Source organism: Pteropus vampyrus, unplaced genomic scaffold (genome assembly GCF_000151845.1).
Source record: "Pteropus vampyrus isolate Shadow unplaced genomic scaffold, Pvam_2.0 Scaffold64, whole genome shotgun sequence".
Taxonomy (NCBI): Eukaryota; Metazoa; Chordata; class Mammalia; order Chiroptera; family Pteropodidae; genus Pteropus; species Pteropus vampyrus.
The window spans coordinates 338,078-364,094 of NW_011888845.1; the positions used below are offsets into that span (position 1 = coordinate 338,078).

A 26,017-nucleotide genomic window follows, 5' to 3' on the forward strand; every position below is an offset into this window, starting at 1 on the left:
CAAACTTCAAATACTTCCAGGCAGGATCCTAGCAGCGTCCTGGGACAGGTCTTCATTTGTTAGGCCTTTAATATTCTTAATATTAAGAATTAAGGGTCTCATGTTTAGTAGGCTCTTAAAAACCTAACCTATGATATAATGTAAAATCAGGAAACCTTAAAGTTGAAAATAAATTTAGATAAGCTGGCTAAATTTATTCATTTTGCAAATTTACTGAAGTTCAGATATTACATGCCAATTAATGATAGAATAACTAAAACTATTTTCTGTCCCTCAATTTGGAATTCTTTGATATAATATTTTACTGAATCTTTTACCACAGAAAGCTGCATGGAACAGAAATCAAACCTGAGGGAGTCACTTTCTTCAGTCTAAGAATGAGGAACCTCTTGAGGCTAAAATGATTTCTTTTTAAAAATTCAAATTCTAGTTGCATTTATTTTCCCACTTAGACTACCTTTTTAAATATTGTTAAATATGAAATTACCCACTCATTGTATGAAAAGAGGAGAAAAAGCCGTCTTCTAGTAATCCTGACTCCACCCTTAGAACTACTGCAAACTGGGAAAAACATCGTTCCTTCCAGATGTCCACACATCTACATATGTCCTCACAGTTTCTCATCTTCCTTAGATTTCAATTACATCGTAATTTAAAGGGGTGTTTATCAACCACTTCCATAGGAAACTATGTGATAGAAAACATTTACATAGTTGGGCAAAGTAAAGAGAAACCTGAAGGCAAGAATAAGAGAATAGCCTAAACAGAGTTTATTGAGCTGTAGGTGTGGCCCACTAGTGGGTTTTGATTTGAATTTTATAGGTAATAACTAAAATTTATTTTTGGTATTAAAAAATATAAAACAGAAATCACAATACACTGCACAAAATAAAGCTAAAAAGTTATGAATTGTTTTGCACATTTGTGCACATAAGTGAGTGCATGGTTTGGATCATAATGTAAAACTTATTTCTTAGCAGAGTATGGCTTGAGAAACGCTGCTCTATAATTTGGTCCTTTGCTCCTGCAATGGGTCAACTTACCCGAGTGAGTAATATCTATGCCCTAAACCTTACCAACTACTCCAAATAGAGTTGACTATTCTTGATGAATTTCAACAATTCAGAAATGAGTTACCCTTATAACTGGCATCTATAGGTTGTCTCACAAATCAAAAAAGCAAGAGTTGATCACTTTAAAAACTGTTTTGTATTCCTTCAGCCTGAAATCTTGTTGAAGCAGTGAACATATCAATGTGTGGCAGAGATCATTTTAAAGGTCACTCTTTTGTATCTTCACGGTAGTTCAAGTACTGCCTTATACACATTAATGAGTTACAAAGATTGAATTCAGATGATACTCCTCTTTGCTAATAAAATGTAAACATAAGAAATTAACCTCATTATTATTTTGAAACACATTAAGAGAAAATTCAAGGACAGATACACAAAAACACTAAATCAAATAGGTGAGGAATCTTCCTGAAATTCTAGCCAGAATACTTAATATTTTAGAGCTAAACATCCATAAAAAGATATTTTCTATATAACTTCTTTGAGTGATTTTATAATAACAACAGAAAATTAATTCTCACTTATACTTACGATTAGTTTTACAGATCTTTTTATAAAATGAGAAGATTAAGTATTTACTTTCCTAGTCTTGGATGAGTAATCTTATCTAAAAATATGTGAAAGTTCAAAAAACTTCTAAAACAATCCTCTACATTATATAATCCCCTAAAACAAAGATAGATTCAATGTTTAAAAAAACATAAAAAATATCTAAGTATTACATTTTATTTCATTATAGTGTACATACATGCCCAATACTGTCATCTATAAATTGAGAGGCAAAGCCTATTTCAAAAACATATTGTTTCCAGCCATTAAATCATGTCCACTGCTGTGGCTGTCCAATACTACCATATTCTAAAAGTTGACAAGACAGCTACTCAGTTTTTGAGAAGGAAGATGATGGATGGCCTCAAATATAGGACTACAAAAAGACAGTCAAAATAACAGATCGCCTCCCTTTCCATATTGTATAATCTAGCATTTCAAAACTGTAACATTTAAATTTATCAAAATCTACTCTCAAGAAGTAAGATAGAAAGTTTGGAATTGTTTTTTCCTTATCCCTCATTATACTATGTGTAGCAACAGGCAATGTGATGGCCTTTAAATAGCTTAGATTTATTAAGAAGGGAGCAGAAGCACCCCATGTTCACCCTGAAAACCCTGTCTCACGGCCATTCTGAAGTCTACTTAGCTTCTACAGCAAAATACATTTGCTGTTCTTTCATTATTTATATAAAGAATATACATATATATCATCAGGTTAATTTTAGAAAAAACTGGAAGTAGCTTCTCAAAATGTATTCCAGTTAATAAGCGCTTTTGTTAACAAAACAGATATATAATAGATCAGGGGTCTCCAACCACCGGCCGTGGACTGGTCCGTGGTCTGTTAGGAACCGGGCCGCACAGCAGGAAGTGAGCGGCAGGAGAGGGAGTGAAGCTTCATCTGCATTTGCAGCCGCTCCTCAGCGCTAGCATCACCACCTCCATTCCACTTCAGATTATCAGGCATTAGATTCTCATAGGAGCACCAGTGCCTGGTGCCAAAAAGGATGGGGACCGCCGTAATAGATTATGCCTTCCTGACAAGATCTTCTAAAATGAAAAAAAACTTTAAGAACATATCTGATTTCTAACAGACTTGCCTATAACACAAGAAGTAATATTTATCAAATTAAGAATATGAAGATAGTAAATGTTAAAAAAAATGATCTATACACCAACTATTAATTTGTACCTTTGTTCTATAGCATAGCAATTCTATTGTACCTTACAAAGAATAACAAGATAAAATTATTTAAGATATCTGAAATGTAGCTACCATATAATATAAAGCACATAATATCTTAAAGCCAAATTTTAGAAAACTTAAGAATGAAAATGCTATTATCTCGTTAGGATATAATAAAGTGAGATAACAGTAAATCGAAATCTTAACAAACACATTTTCCCTCATATAACTGTTACCCTTTTGATATTTCATATTCAGTATAGACAGGTCAAGCAGCATGTATAGCTCATTCCATTTCAAATTTTCCTGCTATTAAAAACATCATATATGGAATATGCCTTTAAGTAAGGAATGCAGTTGACTGTGAATGGATAAAATTAAGCAATCCGTAATTTATTAAACAAAATTTTCTACCAAACAAGAACATAGGCCTACTTAAATAAAGCAACTTTATACAATGTAATTTCCTTATATTCATATTGAGATGTCCCATTCAAATTATTAAAACCTTTATTAGCGGAAGCTTCACTACTCAATCTTTTTGTAATTCATAACACCACTCTATAAAATGTAACCGAATCAAAAAATTACTTAGTTTCCAACTCCTACATTTACCACCATTTTCTACCCCTTTAAATAAGAGAAATAACAGCTGAGCCTCCAGAATGTGATTCACTATTTGTTAGTTGGCCAATTAATAAAAGCATTAATATATAATAATAGGGAAGTTATAGAACTTTCTAAGTTTTACAAGTATTACAAATTTTCTTTATAAAATTTATAATTTATAATTTCAACTGATCACATCCCAAATTATGCCTTAACTATAGTTTATCTATAATCAGTTTCCTTTAACATTCATATAATCATACAACTAAAAGAGACATATAATCTATTATGTTCACTTCTCTCATTTTAAAGTTAAGTATACTAAGGGATATGATTTGTTCAAAGGCTCCAAAGGCAGTTATAGAGGCAGAGGCTATCTCCTGACAGGGCTCCTTCCTCTGCACTATGATGCCTTTCCCTAATAATTTCTATTTATCACAAACTAGATTCGATTTGTCTTTTGAAACTTTGGTCATTTGAAAATTTGAACAATATGACATTGATGTACCCAGTGCTTACTGTGCATGGATACTGTTTTTCCAATGACACAAAGAGAAACTGCAATAAAGGAACCACACAATCTGACAGAAGGAGCAGGTAAGTACACAAATAACTTTAATACAAGGTAGAATATGAAAAGTATAAGATGCTATGAAATTCAAAGGTGATGGTGGTCATGGGATGATTAGGACTTTATAAATTCAGAGATACTCTGAGGTCTGTAGGAAAGATAGGCAGGAGTCTAATAGGAGTTGGTAAAGACACCATGTGAAGAAAACTGAGTATGACAGTGGGAAAGACGGTGGACATATTGGACTAACCCTTAGATATAAGTGTAAGGAAGAAATAAAAGATAAATCTGAAAAAAATAAGTGGGGGCTATATTGTGCAAGGGTCTGAATAACCATCCAGAGCTAGTAATTAGATAGACCACCAATTTTCAAAGAGAATAGTAAAATCAAAGATATTACTCCTAGGGAAATGAGCTGTGCATATATATGAACTGTACTGGGGAAGAAAAATCTGATCACTACCATTGTAGGTATGAGGGGGGGTAGCTTTGACACGATCAGAGCAATGCTTTAGGAAGATTAATATTAACCTACTTCCTCATTTAAACTTGAAATCTGAAATATATTTTGTAATAAGTTACTCAACAATACACAATTCTCAGAATACTGTCTCATCTGGGTGCCTGTTGAAATCCTTACAGTAGGATTTAACCTTTGTTAAACTACTCAGTAAAAACATATGAATGACAAGTGACTCAAAAATTGTTGGGTTGTACATAATCATATATACTGCTATAAAGTAGAAAAATAATTCAAATACCGTATCATCTGTGTTGTTCACCCATTAAAGCCACCTGATGGTATGCTATCAATAAGTTAATAAAAATTACTCTTACATTCCAACTAAAGATAGCTAAAATTACTACATATGTGCTTGTATGTGTGCTTTCATAACCAAATTATACACAATCTTGTTTAAAACCATTTTATGTGAGAAGTAATCTTGCACAAAACTCTATTTGTTCCCAATATCTTTTGTTTTACTTATTCAGAATCTTGTTAAAGTTTCCCTTTTTCCTTTACCATGTGTTGTAATATACTTGTAGATTGTTTTCACATTAAACCTGTCAATACATAGTGTACTCTGTTTTTTAATTTAATATTCTTTCTTAAATTGTATTTTTAGGTTCAATTTAGAACTGTCATCTCCATTTTATTTCCCCAACCATATGGACATCTTTTAGTACATGGCTCACTATATGGCTTGGGGACACTACAATCCCAAATGATATTTCACTGGGCTGAAGAAGTATCAAAGATTAATGTAAATTTCAGAACAGAAAGGAGACTTACAAGACATTTACTGAATTTATTATATGACACATAAAACACTTCTAATATCTCTCTTACATGGCAAATCTCTAAGAAAATGTTCCAGTCTTGTGGAATCACTAGATATGATATAGCATATTCTATATTTGAACAATGCTAAACCTTAGAAAGCTTCCTCTTCAGGCAACTTGTAATATTTACCCACTTATCCCTATTCTCCATGACGGAGACATGCCAAAAAATAAAATAAAGGAATAAAAAAGTAGAGCACTGACCCTCTAAGTGGTCATGGCCAACCACTAACTCATACCCAGTCCTCAGTCACCTAAAATTCCCCGACAGTTTCTTTTGTGCTATTATATTCATGGTAGTTGAAGTTTGGGTGCACTTATTCCAGAATTTTATTTTTATCCAATTCGTTGGTATTTTGTGTATATGATTTTCTGAGGAATTGATTCTGTCATGCAATGTCTTAACTAATCTTTGTTGTTTGGTCATTTGAAAATCTGAAATATGACATGGACGTACTCCGTTAATAAAATGCTGAAATGAACAAAGTCCAGGGTTGAGCCCAGAAGAACGCAGTGAACTCCTTGACATTAATATCATTTCTATTAACTGGACTTCTCTGTGTAAAGCTGTCCTCCAGCTCAAAATCCACCTACAATCTGATAACCAGGCCTATGTGCCTACATCTTGACCAGAAGAATATCTAAGGATCCTGACCAGTAAGCTTAGTCTGACAGGAATTGTTCTTAGGGAACCCATGTAGGTAACTAGTGACTGCTGTTAACACTTTGAAAAAAAAGAAGTCATTAAAAATAAATCTCATTTGAATTTCATAAAGAATTGACGTTAAGCTCAATAACAGCATTCATAATCCACTTACATCTTCCTTCTAAAAATCTGGACATTTGCCTATCTTTAATCTTCTGGTTCCCCACTTAGTTTGTATAGTTTCTCAAAGAAGACCTATGTATAGTGCTTTATACACTGGGTTGCAAAGTTTCTCATTATTCAACACAAATATAGAATGCCTACTTTGTTAAATTTCCTTAAAGTAATACTACAGGATTTTTGTGATTAAGTAAAATAATATAGAGAGAGTCTCTTCCATAGTGGCTAGCACATAACAGATGCTTTATAAATGAGCAGCTGGCGGTGGCTGTGGTGGCAGGTCCTATAAGCACTACAGATACAAAGATGAATAAGACATGGTTCCTAATCCTAAGAAGCTTATATTCTATTCTAGTCAAGCAAATATAATTTTGGTTCACTGCAGATCAGTGCAATGGAGTGAAAAAAAATAAGAAGTTCTCTGGAAGCTCAAAGAAGTCAGTAAATCCAATAGAAGAAGTGGGTTGTATTTACATCTATGCCTTTCACATTTATCTTACTATTGTTATCCTTGTTTTACACAGTAGTCTGGGGGTTTGCAGAAAGAGAAAAAGAGTATTTTTCTAATATAATCACCATTTAGTAATTAGCAAAACTATGAAAGAAAAAAAATAGCCAAATATTCAAGTTTTAAAAATTGCTTGGACATTTCTCAGATGTGACTTTAAACAAGTTGCCTAATATCTGAGCAGGGTCAGCTTCACGGGCATGTAGTCTCACAGAGCCCCATGAGAGGTTTATTCTCTGCTACAGCATCTTGAAATTCTTTATTTTATCTTTGAATTTAATTTTGTAAATCCAATGCGACAAAAGAACATAAATGTAAGCACAAGAGATACATGCAATATGTGTGTCCCCCACCATTCCTTGCTGTCCATTTGCATATAGTGCTCACAATATTCCATGAGCACATAATTCCTGTGTGAAGAGTCAAGTGATCACAGGGTAAGAGTGTTAAGTCTACAACAGAGTAAGTAAAATAGGGTGCTGACAGCCCTAAGAGGCCATGCTTTCTCTTTTAACCAGAACTTATTTTGAAAGCAGAAAGCATCAGCAATGGTAGTCTAAGAAATAAGAAAGACCTCAAACTCCTATCTTTTCTTATATATGTCACTTCACTTTATCAGCCAACTACTTAACAGTGAAAATGATGACAGAAGAAAAAAACAGAACAACTGACAGTTCCTTTTTCAGTCCTTACTCACTCATCAGTCAACCAAAAGTAGAGTATTGATTGAATATGTGCATATCAAGAAGTAAAATAAAAATAGTAGAGTGTTTTGTGCACTGTTCACACTATTCCAATAAGAACAAAATACACATCCATGTACAAGATGAGAAATACAAATTGCATAATTTTGATGATTCCACATGAGTTAAATGCTCATGTTTGCAATTAAAACTTGTATTGTAAAATATAAAGATGAAAGATAAAATTCATGTTAATAATGTAAATTAAATTTTTTTCTTTATTTAGAATAGTAAATAGCAAATAAAAGACACTTTGATAAACTGAGAGACTGAAGAAAGAAAAAAACTTTATATTTTAGTACCTTTAATAGTGCTTTTCTCTCTTTTTTTTCCTATCAAGGGGCCTCTAATTTTCACTTTGGTCTGGCCCTGCAAGTTACGTAGCTGGCCCTATCTCTAAGCCTCGATTTTTGATTAGTATAATAAGAATCATACCTGTCATATTGACCTTATAGCTGCTAAAATAATAAGTATAACAAGATTTCCAGTCTGTTCTGGCACATAAGAAGCTTCAAGGTTACCATTCCATCCTAACAAGTAAAAAGTTAAACTGAAAAATCGACAATTCTTCTTAGATTCATCGGACAGTTGAAGTCACAGGATAAAAAACCACAGGCCCCCAAACTGGAGAGACAGACAGGAGAACACAGAGAATTACAACTGAGTGGAGCAGAAACCCAGCACCAGGGTAAAAAACCTGAACTTTAATTGACAAACTCCAGAAGCATAACCAAGATTCTCATCAAGAAAAGTGGGGGGAAAACCTCCTCTGGCTTTGGCATGGAGAAGGAAAGAGTAAACATTTTGAAATATACCAGACCATCCTGTTCTTTAAAAAACCTGCCCTCAAGAGAAAATATTTCATTACAATCAACCCAATGGAGTTTTAGCAGAGCCTAGCCTACCTGGGGAAGGTAAACACCCAACTTCAGCCCCCTTCCAGCCATCCTATCCTACCTAAGGTGGGGGGAAAAAACAGAGCTACTTGTGAATTTCATAGCACCGGCTCACTAAAAAACTGAGACCTAATCACAAAAGACTATAGAATGCTTCCTCTCCTCCCACTCCTCACCATCACATTACTAAAAAGGCCTATTTATGAGTACTGTTCACCTAGTACATTATGTTCAGCTTTCAACAAAAACTTACAAGGTATACTAAAAGGCAAAAACACAGTTTGATGAGACGGACAAGCATTAAAACCATACTGAGATATAGCAAGGATGTCAGAACTATCATCAGACTGTGAATTTAAACAAATATGATTAATATACGAAGGGCTCTAATGGGAAAAGCAGACAACATGCAAAAATGGATGGGTAATGTAAGCAGAGAAATAGAAATTCCAAGAAAGAATTTTAAAATGCTACAGGTTAAAAATAGTATAACAGAAATGAAGGATGCTTCATTCAGCTGACTGTACATGGCTGAGGACAGACTCTCTGAGCTTAAGGATATGTCAACAGAAATTTCCAAAATGGAAAAACAAAGAGAAGATGGACTGGAAAAAGAAAGAAAGAAAGAAAGAAAGAAAAAGAAAGAAAAAAAGAAAAAGGGAGGGAGGGAGGGAGGGAGGAAGGAAGGAAGGAAGGAAGGAACAGAATATCTAAGTAGGACAACTATAAAAGGTATAACACACTTATATGGAACACCAGAAGGAGAAGAAAAAAAGAGTACATGAATAGCTGAAGCTATAGTGACTGAGAATTCCCCCAAATTAACATCAGACACAAAATCACAGATCCAAGAAGCTCAGAGAACACCATGCAGGAAAAATGCTAAGAAAAAATACACCTAGGCATATCATTTTAAAACTACAGAAAATCAAAGATAAAGCCCTGAAAGAAGCCAGGTAGGGAGTAGGGGTTGTGGGGAGGGACTTACCTACAGAAGAATAAAGAATTACATTTAATGTCTTCTTAGAAACCAGCAAGCACTTCAAACATTCAGTGTTGAAAGAAAAAAAAACCCACAAACCTAGAATTCTATGTCCTGCAAAACTGTCCTTCTAAAGTGAAGGATAAGTAAAGACTTATTCAGACAAAAATTGAGAAAATTTGTTCTCAGTAGACTTGCCTCACAAGAAATGTTAAAAGTTCTTCAGAATGAAGAAAAATGACACAAGTCAGAAACTAAGAACTACATAAAAAAAGGAAGAACATTAGAGAATGAATATATGAAGCAAAATGAGATATATATTACAGCAGTGCTGTAAACTGTAAAAATCAACATTATAAACATTTGAGATTTTAATATTCTATTACAATTTAACTCCTTTATTATGATCTCAGAAGCTGATGGCTTTATGTATCAACAGATTATCAGTTACCATCACCAAAACATAGCATTACCAAACATAATTTGAGTGGTACTATGTAATGTCAGCCTGCTTTCTCAGACATCTTACAGTGTTTCAAGAGTTCCTTTATAGTTAGGTTGGGAACTCTCTAAAAATCATTACTGGATCATAAGAAACCTAGTAGAGAATTTCAACCTTTCATTGTTTGCTTTCAGATGATGCATTAAATCTATACTGCAAGCAGAAGTTGAAAGTGTCAGAAACTACTCACTTAATCCTCAAATACAGAGGATGTTTTCACTATTTAAATTTCTTGGTTTTAATAAAGTAAAAAATCTAACAAAATAAAATGTTAGTAATGAACAGAATATAATACTTTATAGCTACTTGATTTCAGAATGTTATTTCATACAGTTATTAGTGAGATAACATTATTTGATACTTACTATCATAAATTCATAAGCATTCTAGCAATTTGGTAATAAACCCATTCAGATATAACTTACTGTTATCACAACCAATACAACCATAATAACAACTTATTTATGAAGTTCACATGCAATAAATCCATGTTTTTATTTTTTACTTTCATTAGTTAATGGTAATCTTAGAGTCACATCAGTATATAAGGATCTAGACTGTGCTCTTTGAGTTAAAGTGCTGTATTGCTACTGCAGTTATTACTGTTGCTACGGCCCTTACTACAAACACTACTACTATTAACCTCTCTCCTTTCCCCAGGCCCCCATTAGCTTCCAATCCAACCTGGTCTCCTTTTCTCTTGAAGAACAGAAATTCTCTCTCTTTGGCACTTAGCTGTGGCTACTTCAGAATAATACAATGCTATCTTTCAACACTTTACTTCCAGCTTTATCTTCTTTTTAAACTAGGGAAAGGTAGATAATTTCAAACTCTTATCTCCTGGTTCTGCTAGAGAAATATGGGCTCCTCAGCTTACTGATGCTAGATGAGGAGGAGTGTGAGGAAAAACTTTCAAGACAACTGAACACATTATATAAGTTATCAGATATTTCACCAACAACCAATAACAGATTACCGTGTATGAAAAATTACTGTTCAAGTTCCAAAGTCAGAGACAAAAATGAAAGCTGCAAAGTATTTCCTGCAGGGTTTGGGTAAGCACAAATGGTCAACTGATAAGGAAGACTGCATCCATTATTAGATATGCATACTCACTGCTTGTTCCAAATGTATTGTTATCAATTGAAAACAACTATTAAAAACTAGTTATCACTGGCAGAGATTCAGGTCAGGAGCTGTGGGGATTTGAGTCCTGACAACAGTTACAGACTATATATTCACGCCAGCTCCCATTTCTTCATCTGAAGAATAAGAGGGTTGGATGAGATTGCTTACATCCTTACCAGCTCTAAAACATTAAGGGTCTGCAAATAAAGTCTAATGTGGGCCCTGAATATCTCTGTTCTACAGAAATGCCTGTGTGGATGTGGGTACTATTGGGTCTCATCAAGGGCTAGTGTATACATTTCCATACAGTCTATCAGGTACTGTACAGAATCTTTAGTGAAGGAAAATACCTTTTTAAATGGTAAAGCCCATAAAGACATTCTAAGATACATCATTAAAAGACATGAATTAGTTTAGTTATCAGTACTGTATTAACTAACCCTCCTAGAACTACAAAGATTTATTAATAATTAATCCACCTGGACTCTTTTTGCTATAATACCAACAGGTAAAATATCTTCTATAGTTTGGCTAAATACTTTCCAGTATTATAATGGTGATTTTATCTCTTTTCCTTATTTTTTTAAATTTAATTTCACCATTAGTTTCAAGTATACAATACATTGGTTAGACATTTATATAGTTTATAAAACGATCTATAATTCCTACTTCTCTCCACTGGCTCTCCATCTAGCCATTACATTAATGCTAACTGCATTCCCTATACTGTGCCCCTTATCCTCGTGACCATGTATCAACTATTAATTTGTACTTCTTTAAGCCTTCACCCCTTTCGCCCAGTCCCCAACCCCTCTTCCCTCTAGCCATCACCAGATTGTCCTCTAGATTTGTGAATCTGTTTTTGATTAGTTTGTTCTTTTTGTTCCTTAGATTTACATATAAGTGAAATCATAGGGTATTTATCTTTCTCTATTTCATTCAGCATAATAACCTTCAGGTCCATCTATGTCATTGAAAATGGTAGGATTTCATTTTTTAATGGTTGAATAATATTCATTGTATATATGAACCATAACTTCTTTATCCAATCGCCTGTCATGGGCATTAATGCTGCTTCACAATCTTGGCTATTGTGAATAGAGCTGCAGTGAATACAGGGGTGCATAGATCTTTATGAATTATTGTTTGAGTTTTCTTTGGATAAATACCCAGAAGTGTAAATGCTGGGTCAAAAGGTATATACATTTTTAATTTTTTGAGAAACCTCCTGACTGTTCTCCATAATGGCTGTACCAATTTGCAATCCCATCAACAGTGTATGAAGGTTCCCTTTTCTCCACATCCTCACCAACATTTGTTGTTCTTTGTCTTTAGATTTGAAAATTTTTATGAAGGTAGGTTATTAGAAGTATCAGCTGAAGGGGAAAAAACACCCTGAATACAAAGCTTTACTTTCTCAGTGGTTGTTATTTGTTTTAAACCTCCTAAAGATTATTTAACACCTCTGGCCTCTGTTCATTCAACATTCATGCTATATAGTAAAGTGATCTGTTTGCATTATAAGCAAAGTAAATAGCCAAGAACTAAATTTTTCTCTTGATCTTAAGTAGCAATTACTCTTCAGTTGCCTTCACTCTCCTAAACTGTCACTTTTCATGTTCAGCTTTCCCAATAGCACAAGTATAAAGATGATCATTTTTGCCAATCATTTTGCACAAGAACTACTTATTCGATTGTTACTCTTTTATTCAATAATTAAGCCTCAACATGCTCAGCACTGTCCTAGGACTGGGGAGGAGGTAGAGGTGAGAAACAGACAGTAAAACGAATAATTACAAATAAACCAATAGTATTAAGTGCCATAGAGTAAATTAAAATAGGATGTTGTAAGCAAGAATTGACTATGGGTTACTGTGTATTTGGTGTTCAGGGTAGGTCTCTATGGTGATGTTTAAATTAAAATCTGAATGACAAGAAGGAGCTCATGAGAAAATGGGAGAAAGCATTTTAGGCAAGGCAAACCATACAAATGTCTTGAGGTCTCAATGAGTCTGATCTGTTTTGGGAACACAAAAAAGGGATGGCTGGAGCACAGTAAATAAGGGAAAGAATGGAAAAGCGGTGAAGTTGGAGACATAGACTGGGGCATGAGACTTCACTGTATAAGGATTTATAGGACAAGGTCTAAGGATGTCATTCAAAGTACAATGGGAAGTCACTGGAAGGTGTTAGGCAAGAAAGTAACATAATCTGATTTACTTTTAAAAAGACAAATCAGAGAAACAGGGAAAACATTTAAGAGGCTATTGCAGAGGTCCAGGAAAGAGATATGGTGGCTTGATCTAGGGTAGTAACAGTGAAAATGGAGAGAGAGGTATAGTTACTGGGATTTACTGATGCAAGTGATATGTCAAAGGTAGTGAGGGAAAGGAGAAACAAGGTCAACTCAGAGTTTTCCTTAAGTAACTCAGTGAGCTACTTGTGATCTCTTGAGATAGGGAGACAACAGACAAAGATCAAGATTTCTGTTATGGCCATGTTCAGTCTAAGACATCTGTTACAAGGAAATGATAAGAAGACTGCTGAATACATAAGCCCAGGGTTCTGAGGCTGGGTCAAGCTTAGAGATATAGATTTAGGAGCCATTAGCGTGTCCTTGATAGCTAGAGCTATATAACTAAGGTCATTTAGGCAGAGAGCGCAAAAAAGAATGGAGCCCAGCACTGAACTAGGGACTTATATTTTGGATCTGGCAGAAGACATAAAGCCAACAAAGAATACTTAGAAGAAATAGGTAATGAAGTTAGAATAAAACCAGGAGAATGGGGATCATGTATAGAAAACTTATAAGAAAGATAAGAACAGAAAAATCCACTAAATTTGGCAACATGAATGTAACTGGTGACCCTGATTTGAGGAGTGTCGAGAGAGAGATGCAAACAGAAACTGGAGTAGAATGCAATGAAGAGAAACCTTGAATAAGAAAATGTAAACAACAACCAAAGATGACCCTTTGGAAAAGGGTGGTACCTAGAGGCAATAATAATTGGAGGTAATACGATACAGTAGAAAGGAAAAAACTGAGGAAGCAGGACAGGGGGCATAAATAAAGAATGAAGTTGTAAGGTAAACTATCCAGAGCCCAGTTAGAGCAGCTGGTAGAGGACCTGTCCATTCCATCAAGAGGAAAGGTAGAGCACAGATGCAGGCCATTTTGATGGTTGGAAAATAAGGGAGTTCCTATATGACTGCTATTTTTTCAATCAAATATGAAGCAAGCATAAACATTATTGAAATGGGATGTGTAACATGTTCACTGAGAGAAGAGAAAGCATGAAATAATTCTTTGGAAAACTAGAAGGCAAATATACTAGGAAAGAGCAAAGTGTAACTGGACTGCAAGACAATATTCAATGCCCATTTGAGATCTGCAGCCATGAACTGAAAGAGAGAATGGTCAGGAGACAGAGTTCCTGCTTAACTGAGGATGTGGAAAAAGACAATAATTGGGTTTAATCGGTATTTGCCAGACAGTGGTATCACTCGAGGAGAACAGGGTCATCAAAAGGAAGTGAGTAGAATGAGATTGTGGAACTTGCTAAGTCAGGAGGACTATTTAAATCATTCTATTTTGAGGCACATATGTTACATCTTCAGCAATTTTCTCTTCTTTTGATTGTTAACTGCTTACCTCTATCAAATCTTCATTTGACAGTGGCAGTTTTCCAACATTAGAGCAGTTTTCCAACATTATCTACTTGAAATCTTTTCATATGATGACTCAGTTGCAGTGACTAAATAGTTTTTTCAATAAGGACTTCCTACATACAATGACTAGTATACATGTTATAACATCAGAAAAAAGGGATATATGAAAATATAATTGAAAGAGCAACTAAAATTAAGCACATGAACCAGAAAACAAAATACATATACATCTGGAAATATATCTTCCTACTTTCCTCCCTTCAAGGAATACTTGAGGGATCACCATGGGCTAGGAATAGGGACTGACTGAGGTTAAGGGACACACACAATGAAGCCTTACATCTCTGCTTATATATATTCTGACTAGTTTTTATAGAATAAAAGAGTGAAGGAAGGGCTTATGGAGAGATCATAGGTAGGAGACAAAAGACCTCCTCCTCTCTTCTCCCTCTGTTCCTCATCTTTCTCCCAGACTATAAGCTCTCAGAGGACACCTATTTTTTTCTGATGTCATCTTTGCACCTCCAATGCTAAAATAAGATCCATCACATAAAAGATTCTCAATAAATGCGCACGGAAATTAGAACACCCAGTCAGATATAGAAAACTGATGGTCCTGGAGAAAGCTAGCACAGGTGAGACCAAAACACGTTTGTCTCTGGAGGCTCTTGGAAATGAACCACATCAGCTCCTAACCTATCAGCTTTCCCAGGAGGAAAGCAAGGGGACAGTTATCAACATGATCAGAGTTTCCCAAAAGGAAATCACAACTAAGTCCACTTGATTAGACTGTAAACTCTAAAGGTCAGGGATTTTGTCTGATTTATTTACTTCTATATCCCAAGAGACTGTTACAGTGCCTATAAAATATCAGGCAATCCTTACACATTTGTTGAATAATTTGAGTGTACCTACTAGGATTAGGCAGATGAACTAACCCATCCAAATATGCTTATAAACAAACTGAATTACTATTTTAAAATTAAGCTTTAATCATGAACACTGAGATCTTTCTGGCCCCATAGTCCATATTCTGTTTACTATACCATGTTGCCATCATTTAGCATAGATTGTATGTTGAATCACTCCAGAACACTCATACTGGAACACCTGTCCCAATAACATAAACGGCATGCTACTTCCCAATGGATATTAGCAGTTTAAATTGATTTGCTCTAGTAATTGTGAAATGTGTGACCCTGGGTAAAATCACTCACTGACTCTAATGTTTCTCCTTTGTATGACAACTATATTAAAACTATGGTTACTATGAGAATTAATTAGCACACATAAAATGCTTAGCACAATGCATGGCACTTAGAAATTTAGTTAATCCCTTGACCTTTCTTCTTTCTTTCTCCACTTCTGGCTGTAATAATAATACACTATAAGGCCAGATGGCATACTGGTTAAGAGTATACATTCTGAAAACAGACATTCAGATTCAAATCTTGGCTTGGCTACTCAATAGCTTTGTGACCATGAATAAATTACCAAACCTGTGTCTCTCAGGTTCTCATCAGTGGATGATGATAACAGTATCAACCTCATGGAGCTGATGTGAAGACTATAAAATGATATACATAAATGGCTTAGAACAATGTCTGGTATATGTTAAACATCAAGCAAGTGTTGACTTTTTATTACCTTCAATGATCCATAAATCTAATTGTTGACCCTTCTACCTTGGCTGCAACATTCTTAAGCATAGCCTTTAACTTAGTAAAACTATCATTCATCAGAGCATTTACTGAGGAAATATTTTTCTTATTTTCTACCTAAAGAAATTTCTAATTTACTGTGAGGGACTGTAAAGCTTGCATGCTTACTGAAAAAGAGTCTTCCATTCTTTCATTAAATAGGAAATGAAAGCTTTACACATAAAGTAATTGGATTTCTTCTCTTTTTATTGCTTCATTTGCAATAAAACTTTAAATGATTGAAAAAACATCTTGGAAATTTCATGAAGAAAAAAAATGTTTGCAATTTACTACAAGCCTGTAATAGAACCTGAAATATGGTTTTCTGCCACAACTTATACATTCTTTATCATCATAGTTACTTTAATAATAGACAAGTATTAAAAAGCTATTACAACTTCAGCTCATTCCTTTTCCTCTTAGGGCTGAGGGCATTTTAGTGTATAGTTACTTAACAAAATAAGGTTACTATCATCTTATCATTGCTTTCTATAAGACAATAATTTTTATTTTAGCTACTCAATTCTGTTTCAAACTAGGTAAAACAATAAGAAGAGAGTAAACCATCTTGGCTGAAAGAACTTTCATGTAGTAGTAACATCTGTTTCAAGCTATTTAAATTATTTACTCATTTAAAGATAACCTCTCAACTGCCAGGACATTCTGTATACTTAATCTGCAACAACAGAGTATTAATACTAGTTTCTATATCAGATTCTTTTTTTAAATGACAATACCAAGTTTTTGTAAAAAATGCAAAGTAACTGTAACTTATCAAATAATACTGAAGAAAATAGAAATTGGTATAATCACTTTGGAAAACTCTTTGGCAGAAAGACTAAAGCTGGACATATACACATACCCTATGACCCAGAATTTCTACTGTTAGATATATACCCAATAAACTATGTGTATATGTTTACCAAAAGGCATGTATAAAAATGTTTACAGCAGCTGTATTCATCAAAATTCTAAACCAAACACTACCTGTGTCAACCATCAGTAGAATGAAACAATTATGTATGGCACAGGTAGACAACAGAATAATATGTAACAATAAGAAAAGAACACACAATAACGTGAATAAATCTCAGATACAATGAACAAAAGAAAACAGACACAGAAATAGTATGTACTGTATGATTTCATTTACATAAAATTAAAAGCAGACAAAAATATATCTATATTGACAGAAATCTGGACAGTGATTAATAGTGATTAGCTCAAGTGATTAACTTTGGAGGAGTGCTGTGTAAATTTGTAAAAATTCAGAGATATAAACTCAAGATGTTATACTTCAATAAAAAGGTTAAAAATTTTTTAAAAACTAATTTAACTTCTAAATTAAAATCTCGAGCTACAAAAGGTCACTTTCAGATAGACATACATTTGTAATATAATTACAGAAGTTTTTAAATTCTCTTAATTTTCTCTTTAAAAAATTAGACATCTTGAAAAACTGGGGCGAAGGGGGGATCCCAACAGCAATTTGAAGTGAAACCCAGAGTAACATTTTGGAATGCTCGTTTTACTGAGAAAAAAAGGATAGAGAAGTCAAACTTTATATTCTATAAGGAATAAATCCAGCAGCTATTGATTACTCCCTTGAATTACAGTTAGTGGTTGTATTGATTAGCTCACTTATGTGTGACAGTTTAGCCTATTTAAAGGAGAAGAGTCTAGAGATTTAAATGCTCATTTAAAGATTCTTCCATAATGGTGAAAAGCTGGCTTCTAAATAATGCCTGTTTATAAGAAAGTAACCTAACTTATTCTATATAATTAAGTGGGGAAAAAAATAACAAAAAATATTTGCGGGATTGTCCTAGATAAAAATTTTATCACTGGCTCAAAATTACCTTGAATAATGTATAAAATTTTCACAAATTTTCTTTAGTCTCTGTACCAAGACATATCATACCTATCACCATCAAATAGTTTTCTTCTCCCTTTCTCCTCTTGACAAAGCTTATAACATCAATTATGACTTTTTCCTAACATTTACTGTATAAAAATAGTGACATGAAAATCTAAACAATACCTCTATCCAAAAAATATTCCTTGTATTTGGTAAATTTCTATTTGGTGTGTATCTTAGGTCAAGTTTATTTAACCAAAAGAAGATATTCTCTAAATTAGTTATTAGTTTTCACTTATTCTGTAGCCAACATGGCTCCAGAATCTCATCCTTAATCACATCCTTTCACCTTCAAACACATGACAGAGTATTAAATGAAAAAACCCATAAGATGAGTCAGGCTCAGAATTGAGGTAAACACCTTCCTGTAACAGAAATCAAATAGTAAAAGCAAAGCAGAGAGTAAAATCAAAGTCAATGTCCTACATAGCCCTATGGACAAGGAATACAGAAAAACAGGGGATTCTGAATTCATTCCACTGCTTGAAATCAGGAGCTAAGACGAGTCTTTCCAAAATGATCTTAAGTAAAGGCATGTTTCTGCCAACTCAGCAGAATCTTCCTTTCTTATTAGAATTTAGATTTAAGTAACAATATGTGTGATGTCCTATTTCAAATTTTTAAAAATATTAATTTTGTTCTGATGTGGCTTCAACATATTCTGTTCTAATAAAAACTGTATCAAGGATATTCCCTTTAGCAGTCAATTTAAACCCTTAGTTTATCAGGATAAATAGTTCTCACCATTTACCATCTGTGTCTAAGTAATTCTTTTTAGTTCCTTATATTTTCAAGTCACATTATGCTTACTTTAGAAAAGTCAGACTAAAAGGAGAGTGAAAAACTACATTAAAAATTTCAATAAGAATTGAAACACAGAAAACTGAAATTTTAATCCCACGTTTCTGATTCTGACAGTATATAGACCTGAAATGGGCAATTTTATATTTCAATCTCTCTCTAATAAATGACTACTTCTAGTTCGTCTTACTCTTGAATCATTTAAGCATATTTTTAAAAACTCTTGACAGCTCATAATTTGTTGATGAGAATGACCATTTCTTTGCTCCCTAACTGCAACAACAAAAAGAATAAGGTACTGTTACATACTCTGACATGGATAAATCTTGAAATCATTATGCTAAGTGAAAGTCAGTAACAAAATATCACGTTATAGGATACCATTTATATGAAATGTCCATAATAGACAAATCCATAGAGACAGAAAGATTAGTAGTTGCCATAACAGTGGCTGCTAAAAGCTATGGGGTTTCTTTTAGGGGCGATGAAAGTGTTATAAAATTGGACAATGGTGATAGCTGTGCAATTCGAACAATATACTAAAAACCACTGAGTTGTACACATTAATGGGTGAATTTTATAATGTATATTATATTTCAAATAAGCTGTTATTAAAAAATAACATGAAAGAAAAATATATAACTAGGAAATGTTATTAGAATAATTTTTCTATAAACTAAAAGTAAAAAGACTTCCATGATTATACTTTCAGTAGTAAATATTACAATCCAGTTTGAGGAATGCCAACACCCTATGAGGACAGTCTTCTGCTACCACAGATCTAGTGTTCATCAACCCAGCTCCTTTTCTTTCTCTGAAAGAAAGAAGGTTAGGAAGCCAGGAAAGAAAAAAGGGAAGATGGGGAAAGTAGGTCTGATAAACAAACCATTTATCTACCTCAACATCCTACCCCAAAAGTCGAAAGTATCTCCTAGATACCAGTTCTTAAAAGAAATGTCTATTATAATCTTCCTGTTCTGTTTTGATTGCAAATACATTCACATGTGGCAAAACAGCATAATATGAAAACTATAGCAATAGGCTTTCATTATATATAGATCTGAGTATACCCTATAAATATTTAATGTAGCATATTCTAAAATAGGATTTAGAAATGGGGAAAAGTGAAAATAATGGAGAAATGGGAATGGAAAGAAAACTGCTGCCTGTGATTCTTGAGCAGCAGTTCTTAAATCGAACAAGGTCACTGACACATTTTTTCAACTAACAAAACAATAAATTATGAAGTAATAAATTCAAGTCCACATTCTCTTCTTGATTTGCTATCACTAGTCACAACTTTTTTCTATAAAATGACAGGTACAGAGAGTAAAGAATTTAAATTTAAAAAACTGTATATTATATACAGCCTGACAATGAGCACCCCTAGGACCTATAATGTGGTAATGAAATACACTTTTCCACTAAAAGGAACCAGAGCTCCCTAGTAAAATAGCAGATGACAGGTCTGGAGCAGGCGATGTGGACAGAAGATAAGCTTAAAATAATTATCACACCAAATATTAAGGAAATTATCATACTAATGCAGTTACATCACAAAAAGACTCAGGAGCCAACCTGAAGAAGCTTCCCATCAAAGGTTTAAAATGGCAAGACATAAAAACACATCATATATGTTTAAATTCATGAATACATAATGAGACAAAAAAAAACCCTAATTGGACACAACTGGAAGATACTAATGAATCAATTCATTATTCTGAAAACTGGTAAATTAAGTATCGAGCTATCTCTCATGTATACAACCAGGTAAGTAAAACTAGCAGAAATATTTCAACTACTAAATGAAAAAGAAACAATAGAATTACGGTATCACCATTTTGCAGCCCCTGATGAATTGCTGGAAAAGGTCTTGAGGTAAATGGGCTAATATATCAAGAAGAGAAACGGTCCAACATTATGTGCCTCCTGATGGAAAAAAAGTAATGCCACACAGTCTAGCTTTAAAAAAAAAAAAAAAAATCAAATGGGAATTCAATCAACTACCTATTTATGGAGGACAAAAGAACTATGGAGATGCAAATCAGCAAAATTCTACTGTTTAAAAAAAAAAAAAAGATTACCTATTCCCCCAAGTAAATTACAAGGAAAAAAGAAGAGATGAAGAAAGACTTGCTAGGTTAAAAAGCTTAAATGACATACCAACCTGATCTGCATTTTGATGTAAACTAACACACTGGGGGAAAAAAATTTATGACTTATATGAGATAACTGGAAATTCTAACACTTTATAGGATATCTAATGAGGAAAAAGCAATGATTGTCTTTTTGGGGGTATATATGATAATGGCATTTTCTTTTTTAAGAGATCTTATCTTTTAGAGATATATAATGAAATATTTATGGATAAAATAATATGGAGAGAGAGAGAAAAGGTTTTGCTGAAATAAGACTGGGCAAGGGCCAAAGCTAACAGTTATGTATATACATTTGACATTTTCCATATAAAGTTTTAAAATAAATATCTGGACTAAATTTACATTTAAAAATACAATATACTTTGGGAAATAAATCCCAAAGATTTGTGATTTTGTAATAAAGGCAATTTATATAAATAACAGTCTTATCATGACAATTAACTCTTTTTTTAAAAAAAGAGATTTTATTAATCATAAACACTCATGTTTGAAAGACAATTCTCAACATCCGTGGGTGTTCTGAAATGGGCTTAATGGGTAACACTACTCCCTTACAGATCTTACTGGCTTCTACTTGGTTTTCAGGGAACTCAAAACAGCCAGGCAGTGGAAAATAAATATTAAATTCATTTTCTGATCTCTATTTACAATCAATAAAGAGATGGAGCCAAAGAAGATTTAAACTTTGTGAACATGCTTGAAAACTTAGAAATACAACAGTTAGGAAAAGTATAACAATCAAAAAAGAACAAAAGAGCAGCAAAGAATACTCTCAATAAGTCAAGTACTTAGACTGGTTGTCATTTAAAATAACCTTTTCAATGGAGGTGGAAACTTTAATCCAGAGCTGTGGTTGAAGAGAAAAAAGTCCCAGTTTTCTGAAAGCATGGATAGGAGCTTGCAGAAAAGTGGGGATGTCCAACACTCTTCTTCATCACTGCAAGGAACCATGATTAATTATACAAACCCACCTTTAAACCTCCTACAGATCAGAAATTAGCAGATATCAAACAGATCCTCCTCCAGATGTTTTTCCTATCAATCATGAAGGAAGGACTGCTTTCCCTTCTAGCATTCAGTAGCAGAAATTTGAAGTTTACAATGCTATAGAAATAAGGTCCTAAGGTATATAGAGAAAAAAACAGGGACATCTACTTAACAGAATCATAGAAATTTGGCTTCTACAAGATTAGTGGTTGTGAAATAAAGAAAAGAATATATTTTTGCTGCATTTCATCTCCATTAGAGTCTGTGTTAAACATACAAATTTTGGAGATCTATCCCAGATTTGCTAAATCGAAACATCTAGGGGTAGAAGAATTCTTACATAGTTTGAGAATACTGCTTCTGGGAATGAGGTCTTGTCATCAAAATTGGTTTAGGGAGAGAAAGAACTGGAGAGAGCTGTTAGATTCAATGCAATATCCATAAATCACCAATATAGCTAAAATTGACATCTGTTAAAACTCCTTGAAAAAAATGCATATTCATCATTAAAATCAAAGTACTAAGTCTTTAAACTCTTTACCAATGTTATAAAGTTTAAAGTCTAATGATCAATTAAAACCTTTCAGGAGATAAATATAGAGAGTTGGCAATAATAATGTCATTCTATGCTTTTGGCTAATATAATGTAATGGTGGTGGTAATAACAACACACTAATATCTTTTCTTGATAAAGAACCTTATGCATTTGAAATGTTTCTATATATAGTTGTATGAAGACAGATAGATATTTGTTTTATCACTGTCTTCCTAGTGCTGCATATACAGAGACTGCCTAATAAATATTTACTGAACAAATGAATGAATTTGATATAATGAATCCTTGAAGTTGGACAAGCTTATTTGTTAAAAAAGCAAGGTAAAATGCATTAAAACAAAAAAGTCAATCATTCTTCTAAGAGAAGCAAATGCTGGCTGATTTATTTTTAGAGACAGCATTCTACATCAAGCCTCAATTATCTCTTGCTTGGCTTATAGTTCAAAGTCTCTCCTCTCTTCTACACATTTTATGTTCTGCAGCCAGAATATCATCTAACTAAACCAGCAGTCCCCAACTTTTTTTTTGGCACTAGGAACCGGTGCTCCTATGAGAATCTAATGCCTGATGATCTGGGGTGAAGCTGAGGCGGTGATGCCAGCACTGGGGAGTGGCTGCAAATATAGATGAAGCTTCAGCTAGTTGGCCTGCCACTCATCTGCCAGCCATGCACTTCCTGCTGTGTGGCCTGGTTCCTAAGAGGACATGGACTGGTACTGGTCTGTGTCCTGGGGGTTGCAGACCCCTGTACTAAATGATTGCTCAAATCAATATACTTCCCTCACTCAAAATCAGAAGTGATCTACTATTTATCATGAAATTTAAGGTTCTCTCAATATTATTTTTGTCATATATTTCATTGTCTTATACTCTAAACTGGATTATTCATTACTGCCAAAATATGCCTTAGAATTTTGTCATTTGTTCATGCTATTTGCTCTGCCTGTTGACTTCCCCTCCTCCTTCCTAACAATCTTCAAAGCCCACGTCGAATGTAATCACCTCCATGAAGACTTTCCTAATAATCCCAACATGTTAACACTCGCTTCTTTAATCTCCATGCTCTATACCTCTCCTGTTTTACGTACTGTATCAACCTTTTGTTAAAGTTATTTTTCAAATCATCCCTTTTCAATCACTTCCTATTTCTGAATTTTAAGATTCTTGAGACTATCTATCTTCATCATTTTTATATTCCTCCCAACCCTTTAGCATGCCTTATACACTGAAGGTATTGAAATAGTTGCCACGTTCAATCCAAATATTTAGAAAATTTTCCATGTATCTTTCTAAATATACGCATACAAAATGGTGGCAGCATAAGTTAGTTGAAAGCAACCAAACTGTCAGATCGAATCACTCTTAAGGTTACTGTGTCAGCCTTACACTTAAATCACACAGGATATCACAGTAGCTAGAACACATGTAGAATATGTTTTGGGGCTATTGTGAATAAGGCTGCTATGAATATGGGTGTATAAGCATCTGTTTGAGTCACTGTTTTCAATTCATTTGGCTATATACCTAGAAGTAAAAATACTGGATCATATGGTAATTATTTTTAATTTTTTAAAGAATCACCACTGTTTTTCACAGCAGCTGCACCATTTTACATTCTCACCAATAGTGCACAAGGGTTCAAATTTCTCCACATCCTCACCAACACTTGTTACTTTGTTTTTTTTTTTGATAGTAGTCATCCTAATGAGTGTGAGGTACAAAATACCCTTTTTAAATCCTAAAATTTAGTTTTCATTTCCACCTATATTTGAAAATGTCATAACATGAGCTAGAAATATATAAAATATAAAATTTTATTAATGCAGTGCAAATACTAAAACTTACGATGATACAAATATGGCATAAGAAAATGCCCTTTGCTGACAATTTCCTTACCATGCTTCCATAGTTATATGATGAAATGCATTCAAAGCCAAGCCGCCATAAATCATTTAACCAATTCCTTTACAAAAATCTAATGTTCTCTATACTGCTAGTTTGTCTAATCGCATCTATCCAAATAATCTTCCACAAGAACCTTGTGAATTATGTGTATCATCTACTTTAGAAACTTTGAAAAGCTTTCAACAGGCTTCTTCTCTGAAAAAGAATCAACCTAGACTTTAAGGTCTTCTACAATTTGTGCTCCATCTACCATTCTGGTTTAATTTTTCACTACTTTCTGTACATAAACATATCTGTTTTCAAACTCTTTTCCTATGCATACATACTTTGTCTATTTTCAGTTCCCATGTCTGTTCTTACTCTCCAACTGATACACTCCTTGTCTTCCATTTTATCCTATCTATACTTCGAAATCCAATTCAAATGCTAATATTAAGCATACGGTCTTTTCAGAAAGCCTATTCAGGAATTATCTTTTCATAAACTTTCATGGAAGTCTCATTGTGCATGCAAGCTATTACTGCATTCATTATGTCATTAATAAGAAAACACTTACCTTGAGGAACTCACATGATCTATACCCACACATATGTAACTAACTACAATCATATAAAACAAGCTAGAGGGCATGCTTAGTACACAGTATTCACTCAAAAAACACTTGTTGAAGAATGATTATTTGCATATTGTTAATATCCCTAAAGTCATTCAAATATAAGTATACAAATATGACGGTAAACTTCATAGATTAAAAAAAAAGGAATTTTACCTTTTCTGTTGGAAGAGATTTTGCAGGCTTTTCTGGTTCCTTTTCTCTCTTTTTCTCTTCCTTTTTTTTTTCTTTTTCTTTCTAAAACATAGCCCGAGGTTTTTGATAAATCTACTTTTCAAATAATGTCAGCTCTTAACACATTTTTATTTTAAGTTGTCATGAGAAAGATACAAATATTCAACGATGACAATATCTGGCGATACTAACACATAAGTTAACATAGCAAATTCATATTCTCATTGAGATCACATTTTGAAATACAATAAAAATACTGTTTCTTAAAAAAATTAACATGGAGCTGAGACAATTTAGAACTTTGATATTTCAGAGTTTGTTTTAAACAAATGAGATCTCTATTTAATAAATTTTCACTTACATAAGGTTAGGCTTCCTAACAGCAATCATAAAGTTGAAATTTGAATAAGAAAAAAAGTAATTGAACTGACCAGGCCTCAATTCTTTATCGCACAGATAAACACAGATTATAACATGTAAACATGAGAGGGAAAGGGTATAATCACTTTAATCTTTAAAAACAATCATAAAACATTCCCCACAGTGTTGTGATTTTAAAAATGGCAAATACAATAATTTTCTCATGATAAAATGTTAACTATAGTGCTTGGGGAC

The 26,017-nt window shown here is 33.5% G+C and overlaps 1 protein-coding gene across 3 annotated transcripts in view; it reads right to left on the minus strand.

The window, feature by feature from the left end:
- Positions 1–26,017, minus strand: part of SMAP1 (small ArfGAP 1) — a 125,744-nt gene that overhangs the window by 28,019 nt on the left and 71,708 nt on the right. For 2 of the 3 annotated variants that reach the window (XM_023531205.1, XM_011361175.2), the window contains exon 6: positions 25,385–25,465. The exons of the other annotated variant lie outside the window; for it this stretch is intronic. In XM_023531205.1, the coding sequence (XP_023386973.1) occupies positions 25,385–25,465 (81 nt within the window). The remainder of the gene's footprint in view (positions 1–25,384; positions 25,466–26,017) is intronic. 3 annotated transcript variants of the gene reach the window in all.